The sequence below is a fragment of the Chiroxiphia lanceolata genome, chromosome 1 (assembly GCF_009829145.1).
Source record: "Chiroxiphia lanceolata isolate bChiLan1 chromosome 1, bChiLan1.pri, whole genome shotgun sequence".
NCBI classification, from domain to species: domain Eukaryota; kingdom Metazoa; phylum Chordata; class Aves; order Passeriformes; family Pipridae; genus Chiroxiphia; species Chiroxiphia lanceolata.
Genome location: NC_045637.1, coordinates 71,588,164 through 71,611,778, shown reverse-complemented (window position 1 = coordinate 71,611,778; position 23,615 = coordinate 71,588,164). Strand labels below are relative to the sequence as shown.

Genomic DNA, 23,615 nt, shown 5'->3' with positions numbered 1-23,615 from the left:
ACAGCAGCATGTATACTTATATTACACTAAATAACAGACAGTTCAATTCCACAGTGGCAGAGATAAGACTGAGTCACACAGAAGGCACCTTGATGTCACAAGGATGAAGAATATGGCATCCATCAATGTAATTAATTAAATTAGAGATTTAATCAAATCAAAAAGGTTTGTTTCCCCATTTCACTAAAACAGAAACCCTCTCTTCTTTAACTGCCCAATCAAAGCAAACCACCCCTGAAAATGAAAAAAAACAAGTTTCCCAAAAAACCACACTCACCAAGATGAAGCACTCTAGGAAAATAAGCATAACCTCAATACGCCATGGACTTGGATCAGGCAACCTCCAAAGGTGTCACCTAACTTACTGTATCATTATATTGAAAACAAGGCTCCAAGCTGCCATACTAAAACCTGAAAAACCTAGCTGTGCCTAGCCATTCCTCCAGGTGAAGGCAAAGGAATGTCACTATTGCAGCTGTAGTACTGGCAGCACATCACCTTCACATCCACAAATCTGACATCATTAAAAGAGGCTTTCATTACAGTAGCTAGCCTCTGATTAGTTCTCCTAGGTATTTAATTCCCTACTCGTGAAGTGCACAAAGCTTCTCAAGTATGATGTGCAATATTCTGCTCTCTTATCTGATCAAGAAGATTATTAGCAATCCCAAAATCCACAGCTCTGTACACGTATGAGAAAGCAATTTCCATTTTCTCCCTATTTTGTGACCAAGTACCTATAGTTCATTTTATGCCGAGTTACAAGTCCTTTCTCTAATAAGAATTTAGCTCACTGAAAACAAACTCTAAATTATTACTGAAGCCATACCTGCATCTTGGTTATGAGAAAATAAACAGAAGGCAGAAAGTAGAAGATGAAGAGCAGCTCAGAATTTTATCCTCATAAATTAAGGAAAAAACTCATCCTTTTGTTATTTATGCCACTGAGACTTGTACAATTAATGCAAAGGGTTAAAGAACTAAATATTCCCCAAGAGTTCAAGTCACTGTACATAAATACTGTTGTGACTACAGATTGCAAAAGAACGGAAACACAGTAAATCATCCCATTTTTTCTGAGAAATTCTGGGACTATGTTCTGAATTTCCAGGAACAGAAGACAAACACTGCCAATTCTCACTGCCTGATTTTTATTGAAGAGTTCAAGAATTTGGAAAGGGCTCCTGAAAGCCACTGAAAGATAGTACAAAGCTAGAGATTGTTTTTAGGAGAATGCACTCAGTGTGACTGGTTTATGTGCTAACTCCTGAGAAAGTTAAAAGAAAAAGAAAAAAAAAGGCTCTTAAACAAGACCTGAAAGCTTCTGAAAGCAGTAAAGGTTGCAAACAAAGAGCCCAGTAAGAATTTCAGAGCTCTATACTTTACTCATCTCCCCAAAACCAGAAGAAAAATGAAGAGCAGAGGTAGATTGACAACAAGACATCCCAAAGGTTATTCTGTAGTGCACACTCACTTATCCAGGTTCTCATTTTTCTTGTTTTGAATGTAATCCCAAACTCTGATGTGTCAATTTATTCTAATATTGAAGTTAGAGCATTAAGGTCCCAACCTTGGGATCTCTGGAACAGTGTCCTTCATAGACTTTCATTCATATTAAATCAGAAAATGTACCGAAAAAATAGAATACTTTACACTCTAATCTAGAGCATATTTAGTTTAACCTTCTTTCAGCCCTTTACCAACAAAATGCTGGCACTGCAGCCAAATTTGAAAGACAACTTGATGAAAGCTCCTAAGTCAGATTTAGTAGGGGTGGAAAAACAGATGTTCAGGGTTTTTTTAATGCAAACTTCAGTTCTGACAGAAGGCACAGTAGTTGTGAATGGGCTTCCAAAGCTAGTCTTCGAACTGGTTATAAGCACTTAGGGTAGTTAATACACAGTCAGCTATGACCACAGTTAAATGAGTCACTTTCCCACCATCTTAAGTCACCCATGTTACTCTGACACATTTAGTCTGCTGACTGCCCTAGACTAAAGCAGATTATCTACAGGGTTTGTCAGAGAAAAGAAGTAACAATGAAAATTCACATTCTTACTTCCTATGAACCAGTAAAGACACTATTTTCACAAGTATGACTGACATTCAGTTAAAGAACTTGCAGCTCAAAAATGACTGCATATAATGTCAAGTTTCTCTTACATAGCTCTCCTCTCCCTCAGCTTTGCATCATGACTCAGATGATGCTCTAAATGAATTGGAAGCATAATTTCACAGTGCATCAAAATTATGAAGTCCAGGCACATCTACTCACATATTCTTTTAAAATCATAGATCCAAGTATAGTAACAGATTTTCAGAACACCCAATTTCTCAAAGTCCATTCTATTTTTATAGCTGCAAAAACAGTTATAAAGGAACTGTTATGTTTTTCCTGTTATCAGCAAAAGCATTAAGGTACATTCAGCTGACAACTCAGCATATATTAACATCAGACTTTTAACTCATTTAAGGTTCCTGTTGGGGAAAAAAATTGTAAGTTGACACATAACAAAGCATGCATAAATACTATCCTTTTGGGGGGAATTTTGTTGTTGTTTCTGTTTGAGTTTTTGTTTTTCTTCCAAATGAGTAGCATGACTGTAGGAATCACTACTAGTAATGTTTTTCTTGCGACAAAGGGAAAAGGTTTTAATGTCACATGACACTGTTTAATTATTTGTGCATCTACAGGGTCCAAAATCATAACTGAACCCTCAGGGTGGTAATCACATTATGAAAACAAGAGATAAAAAGTGCAAAAAGAAAAGGTCATATCCAAACTAAAGAATTTGTCATTCCTTAAAAAATTATGCCAATTAAAACTGCCCAGGAAAAAAAAAGGAACAGTTACATGCATTTTTCCATAGTACCTTTGAAGTTAGCTGAGGGTTTATTAAAACATACTCTTTGTAATATGCCATATTGGCTGCTTAGATACAGCAAAATGACTCAAAAAGCATAGGATCTAACCAAGTGTAAAAATCTTTGCCTTTGTTCCTACAAATATAGCATTCAGCAAGCATTGATACATTTCAGTGCAAGGCATTTCACTGATTTTGTAGCTTGCTGTTTTCTTTTTTTTTTTAAATAATTGACTTCTCCCAAGTATGAAATGGCTTTTTTGAAGACAAATATAAAATCTTAATCAGTAGATATTAGCGACCCAATTTTTTTTAGCAGCAGATCCTGAATACTGGATGGTAACAGAGGCTCTATTCCCAAATGTTAGCAAAACCCAGAGAATTGCCAGACAGCTATTAGCAGTTTGATGAAAATTTTGAATGCACAATCAATCACCGACACACAGCAATATGATGCTACAAGCTGACAGGAACATGCAGTTTCACAACTTACTATCCGATAAGGAAGATGTAAAAAGGAGTCTGGGCAGCCAGCTAAAGCCATTTGTTCCTTCAAATTTTCTTCAAATTACATATACTGCTTCCCAGGACCTGCAGAGTACAAACAAACTGTCAGAAACCATACTGAAGACATTTCATCAACTTAGTATTGAAAATAGTTGGAGGGGGAAAACCAAGAAGAGCAAGATGAGGTGATGAGGATTTGCATCAACTTGGGAGTAGCAATTCTGCACATTTGCTGTCTGTAGCTTAGAAAACACGTTCAGTTTGGCATTTCATTTAAAATCTCAACGTAACTATTCTCAGGCCGGGTGGCTCCTCCTTTATTTCCACTATCCTGGCAAAATGAAAGCCTCTCTTTCATTATAAAGCACTGAAACCTCGACCATTTAAAAATTGGCTCTCACCAATTGAGGCTATCTTTTCAACTGTGGAAAGAAAACACTGAAATCTGAGTTAATTAAGATTAAGATGACAGTCACTTATCATAGAATCATTTAGGTAGGAAAAACCCATAGGATCCTTAAGATCCTTAAGTAGCATTAGCCTTCAATGCCTAGTTACACAACTTCAACATTTACCCTTTCCTGCCTGCCTTTTCTCTCGTGATTTTATTCTCACACAGTCTATCAAATAGGGTGCCCCATACAAATTCGTTCAAGTCTTGCATTTGCTCTTGTGAGTGATTATCAGCAACAACTTTTCAAGGTGAGTTGTGTTTCTTTTAAGCATAGCTTCTGTGATCAGATACAGCTTGAAAAGAAATTGGCAAACATTTAGAGGTACATATGGCTAAAGAACTAAGAATGACAAAAGAGAAGGCAGTCAAGAGAGTTATTTTAACTGCTGTCTCATAACAAAGGAAAGAAAAATAAACAAAAATAAAGAAATATATAAAGCACTATTTGCTGGTCCAGCATTTTTTCCAACCACTGATATTCAGCTGGAGACATCCCTGTAGACTAAGACAAGTGATGTCATCTCCAAGTAGATGAAAAAAGGGTGCTGGAGCAGAGAGAACAGGCTGCAAAGCAGAGCCAGAACTTCTACCACAAGTGAGTTCCTGTCTTGTTCGCTCTTATTATTAATTATATATTCAAAACAAAAGCTTGAGTTTTAAACAGGCTACCCCCTGCTCTCTGCTAAGCATGAACTGTCACCAAACCAAAGCTGCCAGCCAGACTTATGGGACAGTTAAGTAAGAGACAAGAGTAAAAGGCATCTTGGAAAAACTGTTCCCAGAGGAGTTGCAGCCTATGGTCTACATAAACCATGCACTCATCAAGGAAGCTTTATTTTATCTAGTTCCAGGGTAAGTTTGGCTGAGGTATGGTTGCCTCCTCTTCTATCAGTAAGGCAGGCAAACTCCTGGGAACTCCTTTCCAGAAAGTAGTTACTGGGCTTCTGCAGTTTTCCATGATCAGTTCATACAGCCAATTACCTCGGGAGGAAACTGCTTTTGGCAACAGCAAGTCTGAAAATCTATTCAACCCAATTTGCATAAATCAAGTTGTTTATTCTAGGTAAGTAAATGCTGTGGAAGAAGAAAGTTTAAACGCAAAATCTTACAGCATTCACAGTGGGGGATGAAGCAGAGGGAAGCCAGCTCAAACATCTAACTCTGTAGGCACAATACCCAACTTGTACTATTGCTAGTCTCTAAAAATATGAACAGTGGTCTACAGCCACATAACTATTTCTCCACACTTAAAAGTTCGCAGTAAGTTTTTAAGACTGATCGGCAGATTTCACTCTAATCACCCAGTTTGTTCCAGGAGAATTAAGCATCGATTTAAGAAAAGCTCTTAAAAACCTTTTCGCTTTGGGAAGTACAGTTTTCTGTAAGCACATGTACAGTGAAATCAGGCAAGCCACTGGAATAGCTGTTCTGAAGTTGGTCAAATGCATCAAGAACAAGGAGAACTGTATCATTAACCTCTAAATCCATCATGACTAAAAAAAGTTTATGTAAAGGGATAAGGGAAAAAAATTCAGCTTTATACTGCAACGGTATTATGTTTATTATCACTTCAACATTTAGAAAACAGGAAAAGGCACAACTGCTGCAACTTTAATGGTAGGTTATTTAGGACTGAATATCAAAATACTGTCTCTTTTGATGTTTCAGCAAAAAGCTCCAATTCTTTTATAGCAAGATAGATTAAATATGTTTCTAAACAATACCTGACCAATTTGTCTACTCTAGGGTGTGCTGCAGTTTATGCCACAGCCCCATTATGCCAATGGAAGATCATAAATTACCTCAAACAATAGTTGGAGTCAGGACTGCATAATTCATCAAGAACCATTTGCTTTACTGCTACATTCTTGAGTATTTATTTGTTAACACTGCAGAAACAGAGGAAAGCAATCTCTAGATGATATCACTCCTGGTCAGTCACACATTAACACTGATTTAAGATCACATCTCTTTTGTCTGCCTAAAAGCAGTTTATCAAACAAGTCCTATCCTAGGAATGCAAAAAGCCTTTGCTCACCTTTAAGATCTAAGGTCCTGTTGTACCACATCAACAACTAATAAATTCTATAGGGACAGAACTGTATACTGATTTCATGTGTTCCGCAGATAAACATTAGGACTTAGAAAAAATAAATCAACTTTTCCTTTGCTGTTGCCTTAAACATGATTTTTAGCACTTCTCTTCAGAGATTGTAGCTGCTTACAGACGTACGTATTCTTTCCACACAAGTTAAACAGCACAAATCGCAAAGAGGTATTGAAGTGCCAAGTTACTGCCCTTTTCCTAAAATGCCTTAGATGGAGGAGGGAAATTCCAAAGAATTGTAAATAGAAAACAAGCTATGTAGTCAGTCACTGTTACAAAACTCACTACATTCAGTGGCGAGAACAACTGTCATGCAACATCGAGTGAGACAGCCTGTGTGCATTCATAACCAAGCAATTTCATGTGCTGTTATTGGCCTGAGAGTTCTGCCTTGGACAGAGTCCCTGAAAGAAGGACAGTCATGATAAACGAAGTTTCAAAGGTCATAAGACTAATTTTTGGTATGACATTCTCTAGATTAAAGAATAGACTATTGTGAGGCATAGCTTTGATGTCTCAGTCTCTCAAAAGTGTTAAACCAACTCGCATAATCTAAACAAAGATTGGTATTCATCCCTCATGGAAAACACTGGAGGTATGCATCCTGGAGGTTGTCGCTGCTATGAATGAGTTGTTTAAGTCACAATCAAATTACCCACCTAACCAGTAGATTATGTTATTTATTAACTGTAAATTAAGCCAGGTGTGTTTTTTTGATTTATCACTTGCTCTCTGCACATTCCCAGCAGAGAAAACAGTATCTCACCCAGCACTCTGGAAGCAGACACAGCCTACGCACCTACAGATACTGCGGTAGGAAAATGGCAGGGGTATGGTCACTCTGCCAATTCAGGAAGTTTTCCAGGTTCTACATGTGCCATCTGTCAAAGTCTTTAAATTCAAGAGAAAAATAATTTTTAAAATGCAATCGCTTGCATATTAGTCGGGAACAGGAGGAAGGAAAAATATTTTAACCTGGCAGAGTTGCAAGACAAGCTCCAGAGTTCTTGAAAACTGGATTTATGCTCTTTTACGAAAGGTAACTTAACAAACACATTGAATACTATACTCTTTTAAATATTTCATTATTTTTCTTCTGTAATGTTCTGCTTTCTGCAACTGAACTATGATGAAACAGGGAAGGGAAAAACGCTTCAACATAGCCTTAAATTTTGACCTATCTGAAGACCTTTCTCTAAGAGCTCAGGTTTAACATAACTAAATATCACCGTTCCATTTCTCCCCACACTACAGCATGATGCTTAGCAGACCAAACCTGGATTTTCTTTAAGAAACTAGAACAAAGTCTTAAAACAACTGAGTTCATACAATATTCTCCCCTAAGTTACCTTCAGGGCTGTCTGAGTTAAGTCTACTTGACTTATAATATAACATCTTAAAGATTCAGGGAAAAAAGACCCTATCTGGCTGGTCTATAGAAGGAGCAATCTCCAAGACCTCAACTGGCCACTCACCTGGCTCTAGACTACCCACTACTTCACAGCACCTAGGGAAGTGTTCTGGTTTTTTTCTACAGACATATATGGATATATATATATATGGATATCTGAATCACTGAAGCAGGTTTTCAAGAGGAAGCAAATAAATAGATACATCCAGCAATCTTCTACAACACAGGGCATGAGGACTCATCCTCTGAAACTTTCTTCCTAATCTACTCCTATTGCCATAGCTACAATGGAAATAAATTTGGATACAAGCAGCATGAGGCATGCCAGTGAATTTTCTGTAGTTGAAAGACCTGACAGCTAGCAATGTCCCCAGCTGCACTGAAACCGCGGGACCCAGATGTGCTTTTGCATTCAAGATCCACACAACTTCTCACAAGAAGGGAGCCTGAATGATAACCATGTGGGCTGAAAAGAAAGTGCCATCAGGTTTCCTAGCTGACTGGACTAAGGAGAATAGATCCTAGAACACCCTTGGCAGCACACAAGTTTGCCATCGGATTTCATTGTAGCTTTAGTAATCAGTATGTATAAGGATTCCTAAAGCATGTTGTCCTCTTTTGGTGATGGTTTCAGGTGGAGACTGTGTCAGTTTACAAGACTGAGGATGCCCTCCACTTCCAAGGTGATAACTTGGTCAGCAAGACTCAAAGGCTCATTAGTGCAGGCTGTCAAACAGATGAAACCAAAAGACTGACTTCAAATCATACTGGTAGCCTTCTGTGCACAGAACAACACAGCATTGCTTTGCTAGGCACTCAGAGGACTGGATTCATCATCTCAAACATTTTATTGACCACTTTCCCAATTTACTCAGTCCAAACATATGCTTGCTTCTCTCCCCAGCTCTAAATGTCCCTCCTCACACCCCAAGTCTCCAGGTTTTCCATGCTGGAAAATAATACTTGGTCAATTTCCCTTCAAACAAGTTTTTTTTTTCCTCCAAAACATCTCCCCAAACACTCCAGAAAGGCATCACTCTCCATTCACAAAAGATTCCATGACACAATCCTCAACACCCTGATGGCCTACTGAGATTAGCAGCAGGTAATATTTAAGAATACTTGTAGCTTTCCCAATTTCTTCCCACTTCCCTTGCACAAGTTGGTATCTGCAAGCACGTTTTGTTACACGTACATACCCAAAAGGCATTTGCAAGTCTATGATACAGAGGAACTGCCTAACTAGAGAAATACTTTGAACATCTTTGAAAACAAAGCATTGTTCTAGTTAAAATTTCAAGTGAGTGTTGCACACTAAAATGAAAAGCATTGTTCAAAATATAAATCATCAATCAAAAGCACTTCAGTTACGTCCAAACACTCCCACGAATCCATACTAAAAAATCTGGTCTTATAAAAAAAGGGAATATAATTCTCTTTTGCCATTCTTAATTGCAAAGCTGTTAGTCTAAATATTGCACCTTGTAAAGGAAGCCACTTGCCATTGTAATTTTGCCAGAAAGTGAAGAATCTTGGCAACAGCAATTCAGGCTTTTGAAAGCCAAAACAGATATATACTTCAGAAGAAGCACAGAAGAGCTGATGCCATCCCACTTCCAGTCTTGCCAAATAAAATTAAATAAAATATATGCAGTTCAGCATTTTTTTGTTTCCTGAATCTGCCTAAAATTTTGAAAAGGCTCAAGACTTATAGCCTGTGAATTCATGTTCACCTCCTGACAGAGAAGGTTCACTGACAGCAAAGATAAAGTCCTGGGAGAAAAATAGAGAAATAGGACTTAGCCTGTCTATATAAGGATTTTCCCCCTTATGTCTGAAGGAAGTATTCCAGTTAGAAACAAACAAACAAATAAAAAACCAAACAACAACAAAAAAACCCCTACAAAACCCACCCAAAAAACAACAACACAAAACAACAACAAAAAAACCCCAAACCTATAATGAAATGTTTCCAAAACTGCAGTTTTACTCTCTCCCTTAATCACTGAAAATCTTCTTCTGCCTTTTAACAGCTAAATCCATAGCTTTGAAGCAGGAACCTTGGCAACTAAACAGAGACTGTACCCAAGTCTAAACAAAATGTTAATTAGACAGCAACTGAAATAAAAAACTCTGCAGTATACAGGAGACAACCCCATCAACAAGCCATATGCAGAGGTAGGGCAGGTCCACGGATCCATGACTGGGACAGGAGATACATAGGGAAGCGGCCCCAGGTGAACTTCAGAGAATGCAATGACTAACGGTCTCTAATTTTGTATGTACAGTTCCTCACAACATTCTTTGCCTCCATAGAACCAAAAAAAATACTATCTCTATTCTCTGTGTTATCATTGCCTTGCCCCCCCCTCCCCACCTCAATTTAGTCACATTTCTCGAAAAACAGAGTCCAAAGTTTTACAATTTTGGGAAGTAGTCTAAATAATTATTTCCTTATGCTATTTTAGGCTTTTATTTTCCAACCTGAAGACTTAGAGTGAAGTTATACAACAGACAAGATGATTAAAAGTTTTTTACTGCCAAGAACAGGACAGATGTCCCACTCTCTTCATCAGCCCCTGCTCTGCTTTCTTCCTCCACTTCCTCCCAGCAACTTCATGGTACTCCCTCCTTCTCCCCCTTTTGTGTCATGTATGGTCCTTAATGAGTTCAGCTTGTTTTAATTAACGCATTTATTTTGCTGGGTTAGTGTTCTGCTAAGGAAACAAGTGTAATAAACTTAGATCTGACAGGCAGTTCAGCTGGCACAATGTGAGTGGCAGGAGACCATAAGGAAGAGAGGAAAGGAACAGGATCACCTCCTTCCAGTGGCAGCAAACTACTGCATTGGCCAAGGAAACCTGACCTTTCATTTTCTTTGTTTACTGCCTTTAGGAGCTGGCAAATCTTTCCTACTGCACGTCTATGAGAATTACTTCTTTCCAGGCATCTCACAGAAGTGAAACATCTGGAGAAATCTCTAAATAAAATATAAAGTTGCATTTTTCTCAAAGCCATTTACTTTCACCTTGTGGTACCAACTCAACTGAAGTCTGCTTTTGTTGCATAGGTACCAAAACACTGCTTTTTGCATTCAACACACTAATGAGCCCTAATGCTTTCAAATTACAACTGGTGTGAATGATGTGGAATGGTGCTCTGGGGTGGAACTTGGAAGCCAATGGCTCTAGACGCCCCAGCCCAGAGACTAAAATACACACACAGGCATTTTTCTACCCAACTCCCATACAATTAGAGCAAGTTCAGCCTGACAAAATTTAGGAGAGAAAATAGTTGAAACATATATACCAAGGTTTGATAGAGGGACTTTTAAATTCATAGAGTAGCAACCTGTAGCAAGTATGCCCTGTTTTCAGCTTCTGTTCCCTCATTTCTCTACAACACTCCTTTATTTTGGAGGAGAATCTTCCAGAGTATGCAAAAGCCTTTCCTTCCCTACTGGCTGATGCAAAAGACAGATATACAAAAAAAAAAAAAAAAACAACAAAAAAAACCAGAACAAAAGGCAATCTCCTATCACATTACCTACTGATCAGTTTTTCAAGCATTTTAAGCCTGTTTCATCCAAATGATCCATTCATCAATCATTACAGCTATTCAAGCCTATTTTTCTTTACTTGGACGCTTTATGCAGGGGGCTCAGCAAAGCTTCTCAATGAACCTGCTGGTTTTTGTAACACCATACTGGCTACAGAAGGCTGACCATAAGACACTTCAAAACCAAAATGCACAGAAAGCTACAGACAGAGATCTGTCAATACCATTCACATTCCTCCTTATGTCTCTCCTGCTCTCCAGAGTCTTCAGGTAAGTTAAAATACTTTTCCTGGATCTAAAACTTCATCATAGTGGAGCAAGGACATTAGACATTAGGTTTTTCACTTTGATGATTTACAGGGTTTAATACTGATAGTTAACACAGTTAAGCATACAAGTGTCACTTGCTGTTCTCCCAGTAAAAGATTTTTTTAAGAGTTATTGACTAGGATTTTCAAAAGCTTTTGTTTAGACATCAAGGTTTATATTTTTACAGCAAATCAATTGACAGAGGGTTTTACAGTTATCTATAATTTATGTTCATGAATAAGCACTAGTTTATTTACATTGTCTAGTACCATATAAACAGTTGAAGCTGGAAGGCAAGTTTAGACATTTCAATTCAAACACCAGGCTACTCACTAAGATAGTATCTTTTTGAGATACTATTAGAGGTACACTTAAGTGTGCAGGTTATTCTCAGCATATCTCATTTGTATGGTTAGAAAAAAACTACATGCTGCGAGCAGAGATGGATTCCCCAATATCAACAGTGCGTTAGTTCACCCTCCAAAGAATTTTGGGGTGACATATTCTCAAACATGGTTTATTCTAAAGAATTCAACTGTTGAAACAATTACTATAGAGACACCACAGTAAGTAACAATAGCACGGAGTAAAATGAAAAAGCAAACCCATTTTATGTCTCATGCACAGCAGAGTAAGAATAACCATCGTGTATCTTCTAAGTGATAACTCAATAAAGCCAGGAGAGCCCTGGACTACAACCCCGAGAAAGCAGACGACCATGAACTCTGCTTCTAGTTGCAAAGAGTGCAAGGAGGTAGCTCCAACAAATACTCTGTTGCTCTTGGGATGAACAGAAAATCCTGTCTATTCAAGAGGGCTATAATAAAGAAGTGCAAAAGATAATGCAAAGAAACTTAAATGAATACATACACTCTGAGTAACTGGAACATAAAAGCTGTACCCAGTTTGGAGTTTACACTTATTCACTCCCATGCAATGAAGCACCAGCAGTGCCAGAGCACCCTCAACCGCAAAAAACTGCTTGCGGTTTTAAGATACTGATGTCACAGATACCCCGTGTGTACTTTAACGCTACCTTACTAACAAATCACAACAATCTCTTCTTAGAGCAAAGAGACCATTTTGTAATCTCAGATGCATTTGCTGGTATTATGCAACACACAAGCTTCAGATCCACGGGTGGCTTATAGTTAGCAGCAGGCAATCAGTGTAGACTTTCAGAAAACAACTCAAATGTTACTAGTGCTCTATTCTTGATTACAGGCTAAGAATTTCTATAAATAAATAAATAAATAAATAAAGTATAGTGGACATGCAAAAGTCTTTCTTAACCCCTTTTGCTTTTCAGGCCCTGAAAAACAGTTTCAAGCTGACATCTCAAAAGTGAGTATGCTGACCTACTTGCAAATATAATACCACCCTGGGACAAACAGGGCATAGCTTTTTCAAATAAGTGTAAGCAAAATAGAAAATAAACCTACAGAATAGGTTAATGTTTTGTAGAAGGGCTAATGTTCAATGAAAAGCTGAAATCTGGCCAAGTGATCACATGTTTTATATGCATTGGTGTACATTTCTTTATTGCTATTAACAGGTACCTGCAGAGAGGAAGAAAGAGAATTATTCCCTCCTTTGATACTGAAGGTCACAAGGTCACCAAAATCTCAGCTTAATGAAGACTCTGGTGAGGTTGTAAGTGTCAGCTTCCACCAACCCTTTCAAAATGCAGTGTTGGAAAGCACAGTAAAGAAAACTGAAATAATACCACCCAGGCTTCATAGACTATGTCAACTTAATTAGAATGGTATTTTGGCAGCACCGAAAGATTATATATCGAAGGCTGGGTAGCAGGCCAAATACTTGACTAGAGTATTTTGCCAAGCCACCTACATTAAGAGCTATTTCCCTGTACTTTCAGGATGCCATAAAGGAAATCTGTTGTTTCAGGCCTTATTAGACTATTTAACAGAGGTATGAAATGCTGAATATCACCATCACTGAAGGTTAACTAGATACACATTAAACAAGGAACATGCCTAGTTAACCTTCAGACTACAGAGCTGATGAAGGGGAACATTTGTTCTCAAAGGGTGTAGGCTCCAGATGTAGCCAAAGTGCCTTCCCTATGTACCAATGTACTTTAACCCACAAAACACCTGTACTCCAAGCCTGGAACCCACACGCAGGTCCCATCTGCATTCTCCCACCTTCAAAGTTGTCCAACTGATACTGGCAGCAGTAGAAAGGATGGAGAAGACAGCACCTAAGTGTCCCCACACACAACGTCATTTTACAGGCCTGCAGTACACTGCCCACAGAAGCAAATCAACATCCAGGCTACACACAGAATTGACCACAACACTAATATAGGATATGAAGAAAGTCACATACCCATGGTGGTATGTGTACAGGAGAAATGTACACCCCTGCATTGCCACATCAGTCAGTGAGGAGAAATTTGCTCTCCTTATGTACAGTCCATCTCATTACACGGCAGCTATCTAAAAGATGTCAGACAAAGCTGAGATTTGGATGGGATGAGCTCAAGAGGCCACTTACAATCTACACAATTCAATGAAGCACACCACTGGAGCACCTGGTTCTTTCAACTGACTACAAAGGGAATTTAGCAAACTGGCTCAGATGTAGCCATCCACAATCTAGAGGCACAAAACCAGCCATAGGAATCCCTCTCCAGTGTTCAGCACCTAAGCTTTAAACTCTTGGCACCTCCGGACAAGACTGAAAATTACGCCAGACTAGCCCTGCAGTATTCCCAGACTTTTCGTCTCTGTATTGCAGGAGTCAATCCTTCAGTTTCTCCTAGCAACTTTCAGAGTTTGATTTCACTCAGTGTGTGTATACATATATATATATATATAATACATGTACGTATTACATACATTTACACATGTATGTAAACTCTGTAAACAGATGAAGAGATTTTTTAGCTGCAGCACAGAATGCAAAAGAAAACTCTTTCAGCTGACAAGGCAGAACTCAGTCCACCTCAAACAAAACAAAACAAAAAAAAAAATCTGTTTTCTTCCCTGAACTTCCTTTGCTGTTTGAGGCAGAGATTTTGTTCACACTTTGCTCCTCCAAAAAGTTCTCCCTCTCTCAAAATACACTGCAGTGTAAGAAAACAAAAGATTTACCAAAAAAGCAGACTAGCTATCTTGCAAAAGCCTCAGTGAATATCAGAAATTTGAAATTTCTAACTGCTGCTGTTAATTGAAGAAATAACAATTCAAAAAGGTTTTTTAGCTTTGTATTTTGATCTGTGAAAGCATTCACTCATAATTAATACAATCAATTTGACAGATGCATCAGAAAAGTCTTGATTTTCATTTCAGCCTCACTAATTAGCCGTTCTTTTTTATTAAAACCCAGCTCTGCACAAAGAGATGGCTTCACACAACTGCCTGCTTCCCATAAATACCTCCCACAGGCTTTCATGCTACTTTCTGTCATTAGAAGAGGGTGAATATTCCCTTCACCTAAGGCTCTGATGCTTACAGATCTCAGCAATCACTAGCTTGTAATATTCCCCATCTCCTTCAAACAGACAGCAGTACCACAGAATTTGCCACCAAATACTCTCTCCTCTTTATGGCATTACTGGTCTTAGATAAATTACACTATGGCTTGGAAACTATCAGATTTGTTTCCTGCAACATCTTTGCCTACGCCTCTTTTCCAGTCCGGTAACTCATATAAGTCAATAGCCTAAAATAAGCAGCACAATTTTCATGAGGACTGTATCATTTAACTAAATGACAACCTCTTCATTATACAAAACCAAAAAGCTTCTCTCCAAAACACAAGACAGAAGTAGAAGTTCACTGAAGCTGGATGGTTCTCAAGAGCCAGATTTAAGAAGGTTGGTCCATACAGAACTGCTCTTCTCTCCACGGCAGGAAACGATAGCCATTGTTCCCAGAGAAGCACCCAGTTGTAGAACTTCCTAGTGTTGTTTCCTAAGCTACTGGCATACCTTTATTCTCTGCTCCTGCAGAAATGCAACAACACATTGCATAATGCAGTCTGTCTCAGTGGGACTATGCAGAACAGTGAAACATGCAGCAGAAATAACATGGATATAATTTTTCCCACGACAGCAAGTAGCGGCACTGGTCAAAAAAGGTTTTCTAGCTAGAGTAAAGAAATGCAGGACTATAGAAAACTACTACCAACAGATGGAGAGGGAGAAATATTGAGCACACCAGGAAACAATACACCTGAATTTTTCCCATGGTCTGAGGGACAGAAAGACATAGCTGGTTTTCTACCAGATTTTGAGGATAGATCCCTAAGTCTTAAGACAGATCTCTGTCTAGCAGGTTAAGCCTTTTAAGGTTTAAATGTCTCATGACAGCCACTTTTAAAAACACCAAAAAAGACAACTGGAAAGCGCAGTTTTGCAGCAAGTCAGAACACAAACAGTTCCCTCTGTGAAGGCCACATGTGCCAAGGACTAGGCTCCAGCTCCTGGCACTTGAGCAGCACTGAAGTTTTCATTCTCTGGATGGAAAGTACAACACTGGTGAGCATTTGCTCTGCAGACAAGTTAAGAAATCACCCCGTAGAGTCAGACAAAATTAAGTAAATGTGCCATTCATTACTGGAAACCTTCTCCCTTGTATCCAGCGACAGGATGTATGAGAATGGTTCACAGCTGAGTCAGAGGAGGTTCAGACTAGATATACAGAAACAATTCCTTTACCAAGAGGCTGGTCAAACACTGGAACAGGCTTTCTAGAGTGGTGGTCTGTCAGTGTTTAAGAGGCACTTGGACAATGCCCTTAGCAACATGCTTTGACTTTTGGTCAGCCCTGAAGTGGTCACACAGTTGGTCTGGATGATAATTGCAGGTACCTTTGAACTGGAATGTTCTATTCCATTTGTTGAACATTCAAGGAACATTGTTTTATACCAAAATGGTTTTATCTGAACAAATGCTTAACTGAAGTTCAGGACGTTATCTTTCTTTAATTTGTAAATTTTTTTCCTGATCTAAGTCAGGCATTGATGCAACACTGAAAATAACTACTTCTAGAAATGTCCATCTCGGAACACTCAGGTGCTCTCTTGCCATCAGATTTAAGCTTATGGAAAAAACAACAGTCAGTTGAGAAATAGTAAATTTCCCCTTAACAACCCTATTCTGTCTCAAAGCAAGAGTAAAACCAGAGCCAAAAGCAGTTTAGGAAACACAGTTTTATTTGACATTGAAATGGACGGGGAAGTTCAGGGGATCAAGTGCTATGTCCAATGTGAGAGGCTGATAACATCCCACAGCCATCTCAGGAATCACTCGGCCACCCTGCCAGGGCAAGGTTCACAGTGTCCCACATTTTATACACTATTCCCACTTCTCATCCTGCACCCTCACTTCCAGCATATGGCTCTCAGCTAAACCATGCAAGTTTGCACCAATGGCTGGTGATATTGGTCGGCTAGGGACCAGTTAACAATATGAATTTCACAAGCCCATTATTACAAAACAGATACGAGCAAGTACTCTGGTGGCAATTAGAGCTCCAGCTTTATTTTATTTATTCTAGTATAAGAACAGATGTTGCAGTTATTCAAAGGTTTTCACAACCTTAATTGCTGACCTTAATTGTTGTTAATCTTTCCCATGAAGTGGAGACAGACAGACGCCACCCTTATTTTGTGAAGAAGATAGTGAGCTGCAGGGTATGAATAATAAAAGACAGTATTGTCTGCCCTCTCCCTCCTATGTGAAATACAAGTGTATTGGGATTGGCTGGCAGCATGGAAGAAAAAGAACGAATGAATGACTCAGCTGTTTTATTTATTTTTTTGAAGGATGCATCTGCTACAGGATTGAGCTGTGACACTGACATTTCGTCCCCCTCCCCGGGAGCGAGTGAAGTTTTCAAGTGCCAGCTAAGGAAGCGCTGTTATCAAAGCACCCTGTCCACCTCATTGAGCATCACTCAGGCTGTAGTATTAAGAAGCAAAGTGTAGAGTTTCACCGGGCAGTATTAGGTTTCATAAACAAGTTCTCAGAGCGGACAACAAAGCAGCATTTAATTATGTGCTAGAAATATTGCAAAAGATACATGAGAGCTTCCCAGGTCTTTTCTTTTGCCAGTGGGAGGTTTGCCTGACACTTCTTGCTCAGGTGTGCAAAGTTTATATCCATCTTTTTGCTGCAAAAGTTGGAGAGTTAAGTTTACTAACCAAGCAGTACATTCCTCTGCCAAGTGTACTTAAAGACGTTAACTTGGTGTCCCAGTAACTTGAGACCAGGCAACGCAGAGGAGGGACACAAGTTCAGAAATGAAACACAGGATGTACTGATGCTGTACCAGGCACACCCAATAACCTATGGCAAGAGCCCCAGAAGTCAGGGTAGTGAAGATCAATTTCATGTTTATGGTTACCTTTAAACAAACGCCCAGACTGAATTTGGGGCACAAGACTTAATCCAAAGACCAGCCTAGAATGGCACCTGCTACCAGCTCTAATGCAAAGTACAGGAAATCAAGTTTTCCCACCCCTCACCTCAAAAACTCACCTTAGCTGCAAACATCTTCTAGGTTTCTTGACAGAAAGAAAAAGTAAGGACTGTTTTGATTTTAGTTCCTTAAGAGATATTATGTTTGTTCATTAAAAGAAGTCAAAATAAATAAGCCAATCAGACACCATATATACTAAACACCTGCTGACAGATTACTTTTAAGAGCAACATAAAAGACTGTAGTAAGTTGCACAACAGAAAGCATTCAGTCAAGATTTCTAGAGGAAAACATCAAACTACCAAGCTATTAATTATTGTACTTACCCTGTCACGCATAAAGTGATTTGAACATAGCATGGAAGATGGTAAGTTATATCAGTTTTTAGAAATGAGTTCAAGGTAAATCCAGTGAACTGAAACATCAGGAAGTGACTTCTTTTCTGAAAGAACGGGTTAAAACTAGATAACATGGACTTGAATAATAAATAAAATGGCATGAGGAAGAGTCAGTAACTCTTTTGCAGAAGTTATGACTCAAACCTACCCACGGTTTATGATACTGTGTGAACAAGACACACGTGGACATTATCCCTAGGCTGGGGACACTTCAAAGGACCAGAGCTGCTATAGTTTGCAGGAGTGGTTCCCTCTTAACACCCAGCTGAAGGATAAGAATTAAACAGAGGAAAACAGAGCTTTTTTTTCCATACAAAGAGTCTCCAGAATGACTGTAGTGGCCATTCTTTTCAACATATCCATAGGCTCTCTGAAATGTGACACAAAATTTGCCAGCAGTATGATGTGTTCAGTCAGAGTTGGAGCTTCATGCAAAGCACAGCAGAATGATCTCACGATTGCAGGCAAATGGATAGCCAAAAGGGTAACTCTAATTTCCACAAATTCAAGCCAATGTACGAGAAGAAAAATAACCCTGCCTATATGTACCACTGAAGTTTTAAGTGTCAGGAGTCTTAAGTCTTGTTTGAAGTATCACCTTAGAGGGAAGGCGGGGGAGGAGCAGACAATATCTCACAAGGAAATATAGTAATACAGTATTAAGAATCCAGGAACTGTCACAAGCAAAGCAGAATCATGACAAGTCATAAAACCCAGGACACACCCACTTCTTGAAAACTGTGGGCTGTTATGACACTAAAAGGGTAAAATAGAATTAAAAAGAGTATAGAGAACAGGAATTCCTGAAGCAGAAACGAACAGTCCTGGATTATTTGGCACAGAGAAGAAGAGAGACAGCTGAGGGAGAAGAAGGCAAACATTGAGTGGAGAGGAAACATGCAAATCTTTTCAGTGGGGTGACTGGACTTTGATCAGTGTGTTAAAATAATAATAATTTAGGTTAAACACTGGAGAAAGCTTTTTAAGGAACAGCACCTATAGTAATGGGTGTGCATGCTCTAGAGAACCAGAGTACAGTTCACCATGAAGCAGAAGGGTCTAAAAGCAGAGAAAAGCTCCTTGCAGTCTTTCTACCTAAGAAATTGCAATTCAAATTAATTTTTTTTTTAATTAATAGTCCTGGCTGTGAACTGTGGGCTCTATACATTAACCTAATGGGGAAGGTGAAGGAGAGCTGGAGGGACAGCTACATCACTGAAGTGCAGAAGTACCACCTCAGCACTGCCACACTGCATCCTCCAAAAAACACTGCATCAATCTAACAGATTTGCACCTTTAACAATTTGGCACAGAACTAGAAACTACAGTTGCTAGGCATCCTCCATGTAACATTTACTTTTAACAGCAAGTCCTGCAGGCTGCTGCAGTATGAAGAAGGTAGAACACATGTAGCCCGTGAGTTGACAAGCACACGCCTAAATTCTGGCTCTCTACCACACAAAACATGATCCACTTCGCCAAGGTGCCTCTCCCACTATTTCCATGGGAACTTACTACATCCACGATATGCTACATTTTAACACTGTACACAAAAGATGCTGTTTTCATAATGGGCATCTAGGAAGACTCTTCCTTGGCATTTCAGGTCAGGACAAGAGCAAATCGAAATCTAAGGTTTTAAAGAACACGAAGCTTCCTGCATGATAAAGGAAACCTGATTATGTCCTCCCAAAAATCACAGCATAAGCCCAACACCATACTGAAAGCTGCTAAGAGACCACAGCTGAACAAAGCCTTGAACACTTCTCATAAGCTTTTTATTTTTTAAAAAAATGAAAAGCTACTTTCAAAACAACACAAGAGTCACGACACCAAAAAGATTCTGGCTTTTTCATGTTCTCAGAATAGCATGCTAGAAAGACATGTACAAAAATAGAAGTTTTAGGTGCATTTTGCTTTCATCTCAAGCATCAGCACAAGTCTATCCAAGGAAGCATTTGCATAAGGCTCCATAAAGCATTCCCTCATCAACAACCCCGCTCTAATCAGTGGCATAAAACTGAGATCAGATGCAGCCAATCACTTGAAAGGCCCCCCAGACCAGAAGATTTGGATGCTGGAGCAGGCTTGCACCTTCCCCGTCACCCCGCACACACTGCACATGAAGAAATTCAGATTCCTCTAACTTGCTTTACTGTAATCCAAGCGTTTTAATAGAAGGTGGCAGCCAGCAGCATCACCAAAGATAAAATCATCAGAGGGAAACTACTGACATGGAAAGTAATATTTTGTTTCAGGAGGTTAAACATGCAGGTTATTTTCACTGTACTTCTTGAATGGAAATCAAGCAGCAGCAGCAAAATTTGGGAACCCTACTCCCTTCTCCTTCATCCCCAGCAGGCAAAGCAGGTGAAAAGGAAGCCTCCAAACCAGCCCCTCTGCTCCTTGACTGCCCATATTCACCCTCGCTGCCCTTCTGTGGGGCAGGACAAAGCTCACTCACTGCATCATGGAGAGCACCACTCCTCACCTCCTGCTCCCTGCCTTCTAGGAATTTCCCAAGCAAATGCTGGAGGATTAGGAGACGTAATGCTATTAAACACTGCAATATCAAAATCTGAACTAAAGCACATAAAGTCTGCCTTAAGAGGAAGGGGGGTTTTGTTGACTTTTTTTTTTTTTTAACTTCTGGAAAAGCATCTAAGGAGCACAGAGAGGAAGCAATGTCAAAACTGGCAACTCTGCAAGCAAAACAGACAAGTTTACATGCACATTGCAACCTGCCTGCTACTTCAGATTACTGATTGCAGAGCAACAAGTTATTCTCTCCCTAATTGGGTCCCAGTCTAAAATAGTCCTGTTATTTTTAGTACAGTACTTAAGTATCTGAACTGTGCCCTGTACTGCCAAAGCTGGCATGCATCCCTGGCCATACCAGAAATTCCGATATTAAACAAGAACACACACGCCACATATCCAGGCCAACGTTTGTTCTTCTGCCTTGTCTTTAGTGGGTGACTTTAAAGACTTTAAACATTAACAGCCAGCCAAAAATGGCACAGGCTTATATGCTAATTCTGCATTTAAAGCCTCTCTACCAGCTACTGTGCAACAAGAGAATCAACCCAGCAAGGAAAGACAGAGGGTTGTGATACCACCGATTAGTTAGAGACAGTTTGCTTTTAGGGCACAGACAGAAGATGGGAATGGGATTATTTCACCTCCACCTTGCCTGTTATGAGTCCATACAAGTTCTGGGGCACTGGAGGAGAGGATAAATCCAAAATGCACTGTAACTCATCCCTATTCTGTCCCCTTCCACACTGCATGTACACTATGGATTAAATTTAAACTAGTTAAGAAACAAAAGGCCTGTGTTAAATATGTTTACACACACACACACACAGAAGGAGGATTATGTAAGATCTGTCTCACAAACAATATGCTTCTTCTGCAGAAGAAATGAGATGATCAAAGCAAGACTTGTGCATGTTTCCAAGTCAGTCTTCCCACCTTCCATCACAGGGGTGACAACCGTCCTGCAGCATGCTAATTCTGGAGTGCAGGGAGCAGAACAAAATCCAAAAAAACCATAGGCTGCTCCAACAAAGCCTACCTTGTCACCATTAACTGACTGCCTTGTGCTTCCACTGTAACCTCATTTTTGTTAGACCAGGAAGAATAAGTTCCCAGGAGGAATTTACTCTATCCTTTTACCAAGTATTTTGCAGCAAGGAAGTCAACTCTATGAAAGAGCTTTAAAGACAAGATCCTAACCTGAAAGACGGCTGCCAGCCAACAAAAATTTGTTAGTCTCTATTACCACTAGACCATCTGTTCTTGAAACTGTACGTTCCTTTTCAGAAGGGTTCTTATTTTGTGAACAGCATTATCATTGTTCTCTCTCTCTCTCTGCTCTATCAACAGCCCCCTTATCCAACGTGCTTCTAGATCTGGTGGTGACACAGGACTAAGCCTCTGGTTTATCATATCATTATCTAGTCAATTTGGGTTCATCAGTATATTTCAGTACTTTCTGTTTTCAATTATTATAATCTCAGACAGCAGCAGAAGCAACATATATAAAACCATTCATGGTTTCTGAATTACGGCTGAGCTGTTCAGGGGCACCAACTAAATGATGTTCTCAAACCCAAGTCTGACAAAAACAGCTGAGGCAAAAATTCAGCCTTTTGGCATGTGCCCATTAGCCATTTCAGTGCATTGATTCTGGATGAAACAACTTGCTTTGTATTTGAAGAGAGCTTTCTGCCACTGACTGTTGTTTCTCATCTCCGGTTTTTAATTGGCTTCCCAGTTAATCCTCAGACCCAAGATGTTTAAGTTTTGCTGTTGCCTATATATGACAAAAAGCAAGCAACAGTTAGTTCTTCTGTCTCGCTAGCTAAAGAGGTCAAGCAAAGTCCATTCATCTGCACTCCACTAAAAGAGCAATAGCCTGCAGACAATTATTGCAATACCAAAATAAGTGAAAGTGAAACAAGAGACATCAAAAACTCATTCTGTAATTCCACAGCAATAAAACAATGATTAAGGGAAAGGTCAGTCCACTCATGGCTTTCTGAAGAAAGCTACAGGTAACAAGACCAAAACAAAAACCCCCAACTATTACTAGTGATGATAAGACAGAGGAGAGAAAAGAAATTAGATTAATCAACTTTCAAATTAGTTGGTTTTCATGAAATTCAGTCATGAATTGAATAGTTTGAATTTTTCTTAAAGCTTCAAATCATTAGCAGTTATTTTTGAAATTTCATAGTGGATTGACAAGGTACCAGAGGCTACAGAATAGCAAACAGTGATATCCTAAAGAAGTGGGAGGAGAAGGGAGTGGAAAGAAAAACCAGAAGAATTATATTTGTTGCCTAATTTGCACATGGATTGCCATTAACCCATCTGCTAGCATCAGGAAGAAAATAAAAGATTGACTTCAACAAAAACTGGTTTTTCATGCATAAACCATGTCAAACCAACTCAATATCCTAGTACGTCAGAATAATGTATTTTAGGAACACAGAAGCGGTAGACACTGAATCTTGACATCGGCAAAACCACATCAAAAAATTCAAACTGCATTCTCATGGAAAGATAGGAAAACTTTGTCATACTGTTATCAATGCAAACAGTCATCTTATGGCAAATTTGAAAGTGACTGGGTAACTGCGCTGACTTACATTACATTTTTGACATTTGCTTGGAATGTCAAAAAAAATTGAAATAGTAACAAAATAGCCTGACATACTGAATAACCTGTGCAGAGATCTGCCCTGGTCCCACACTGTTCTAACGCTAATGATCCAGATAATGAAGGAGAAAATGACACTCATTAAACTTGGGGAAGCTGCTAACTTGAAGCTGCCAGCTTGGTGGAAGAGTTAATTCAAAGCAAGTTTGAAAAACTGGGAAATTCTTTGTTAAGAAAGAGGCAAATACCACACAGGAATGCACAGAAGAACATATGTGAGAATCATGAAGCAACAGTTCTGTTCTACTTGTGGCTGATAAAGCTTCCAGCACAAAGCTGTACCCCAGTCTACAGCAAATTTCAGAAAAGATCAACTGGAAAGAATCCA

General features: G+C 39.2%; 1 protein-coding gene across 1 annotated transcript in view; it reads right to left on the bottom strand.

Annotated features, from left to right (window-relative positions):
- Positions 1–23,615, bottom strand: part of GRB10 (growth factor receptor bound protein 10) — a 144,677-nt gene that overhangs the window by 104,865 nt on the left and 16,197 nt on the right. The window contains 1 exon segment of the mRNA XM_032682743.1: positions 3,358–3,455. Coding sequence (XP_032538634.1) covers positions 3,358–3,408 — 51 coding nt within the window. The 5' untranslated portion in view covers positions 3,409–3,455.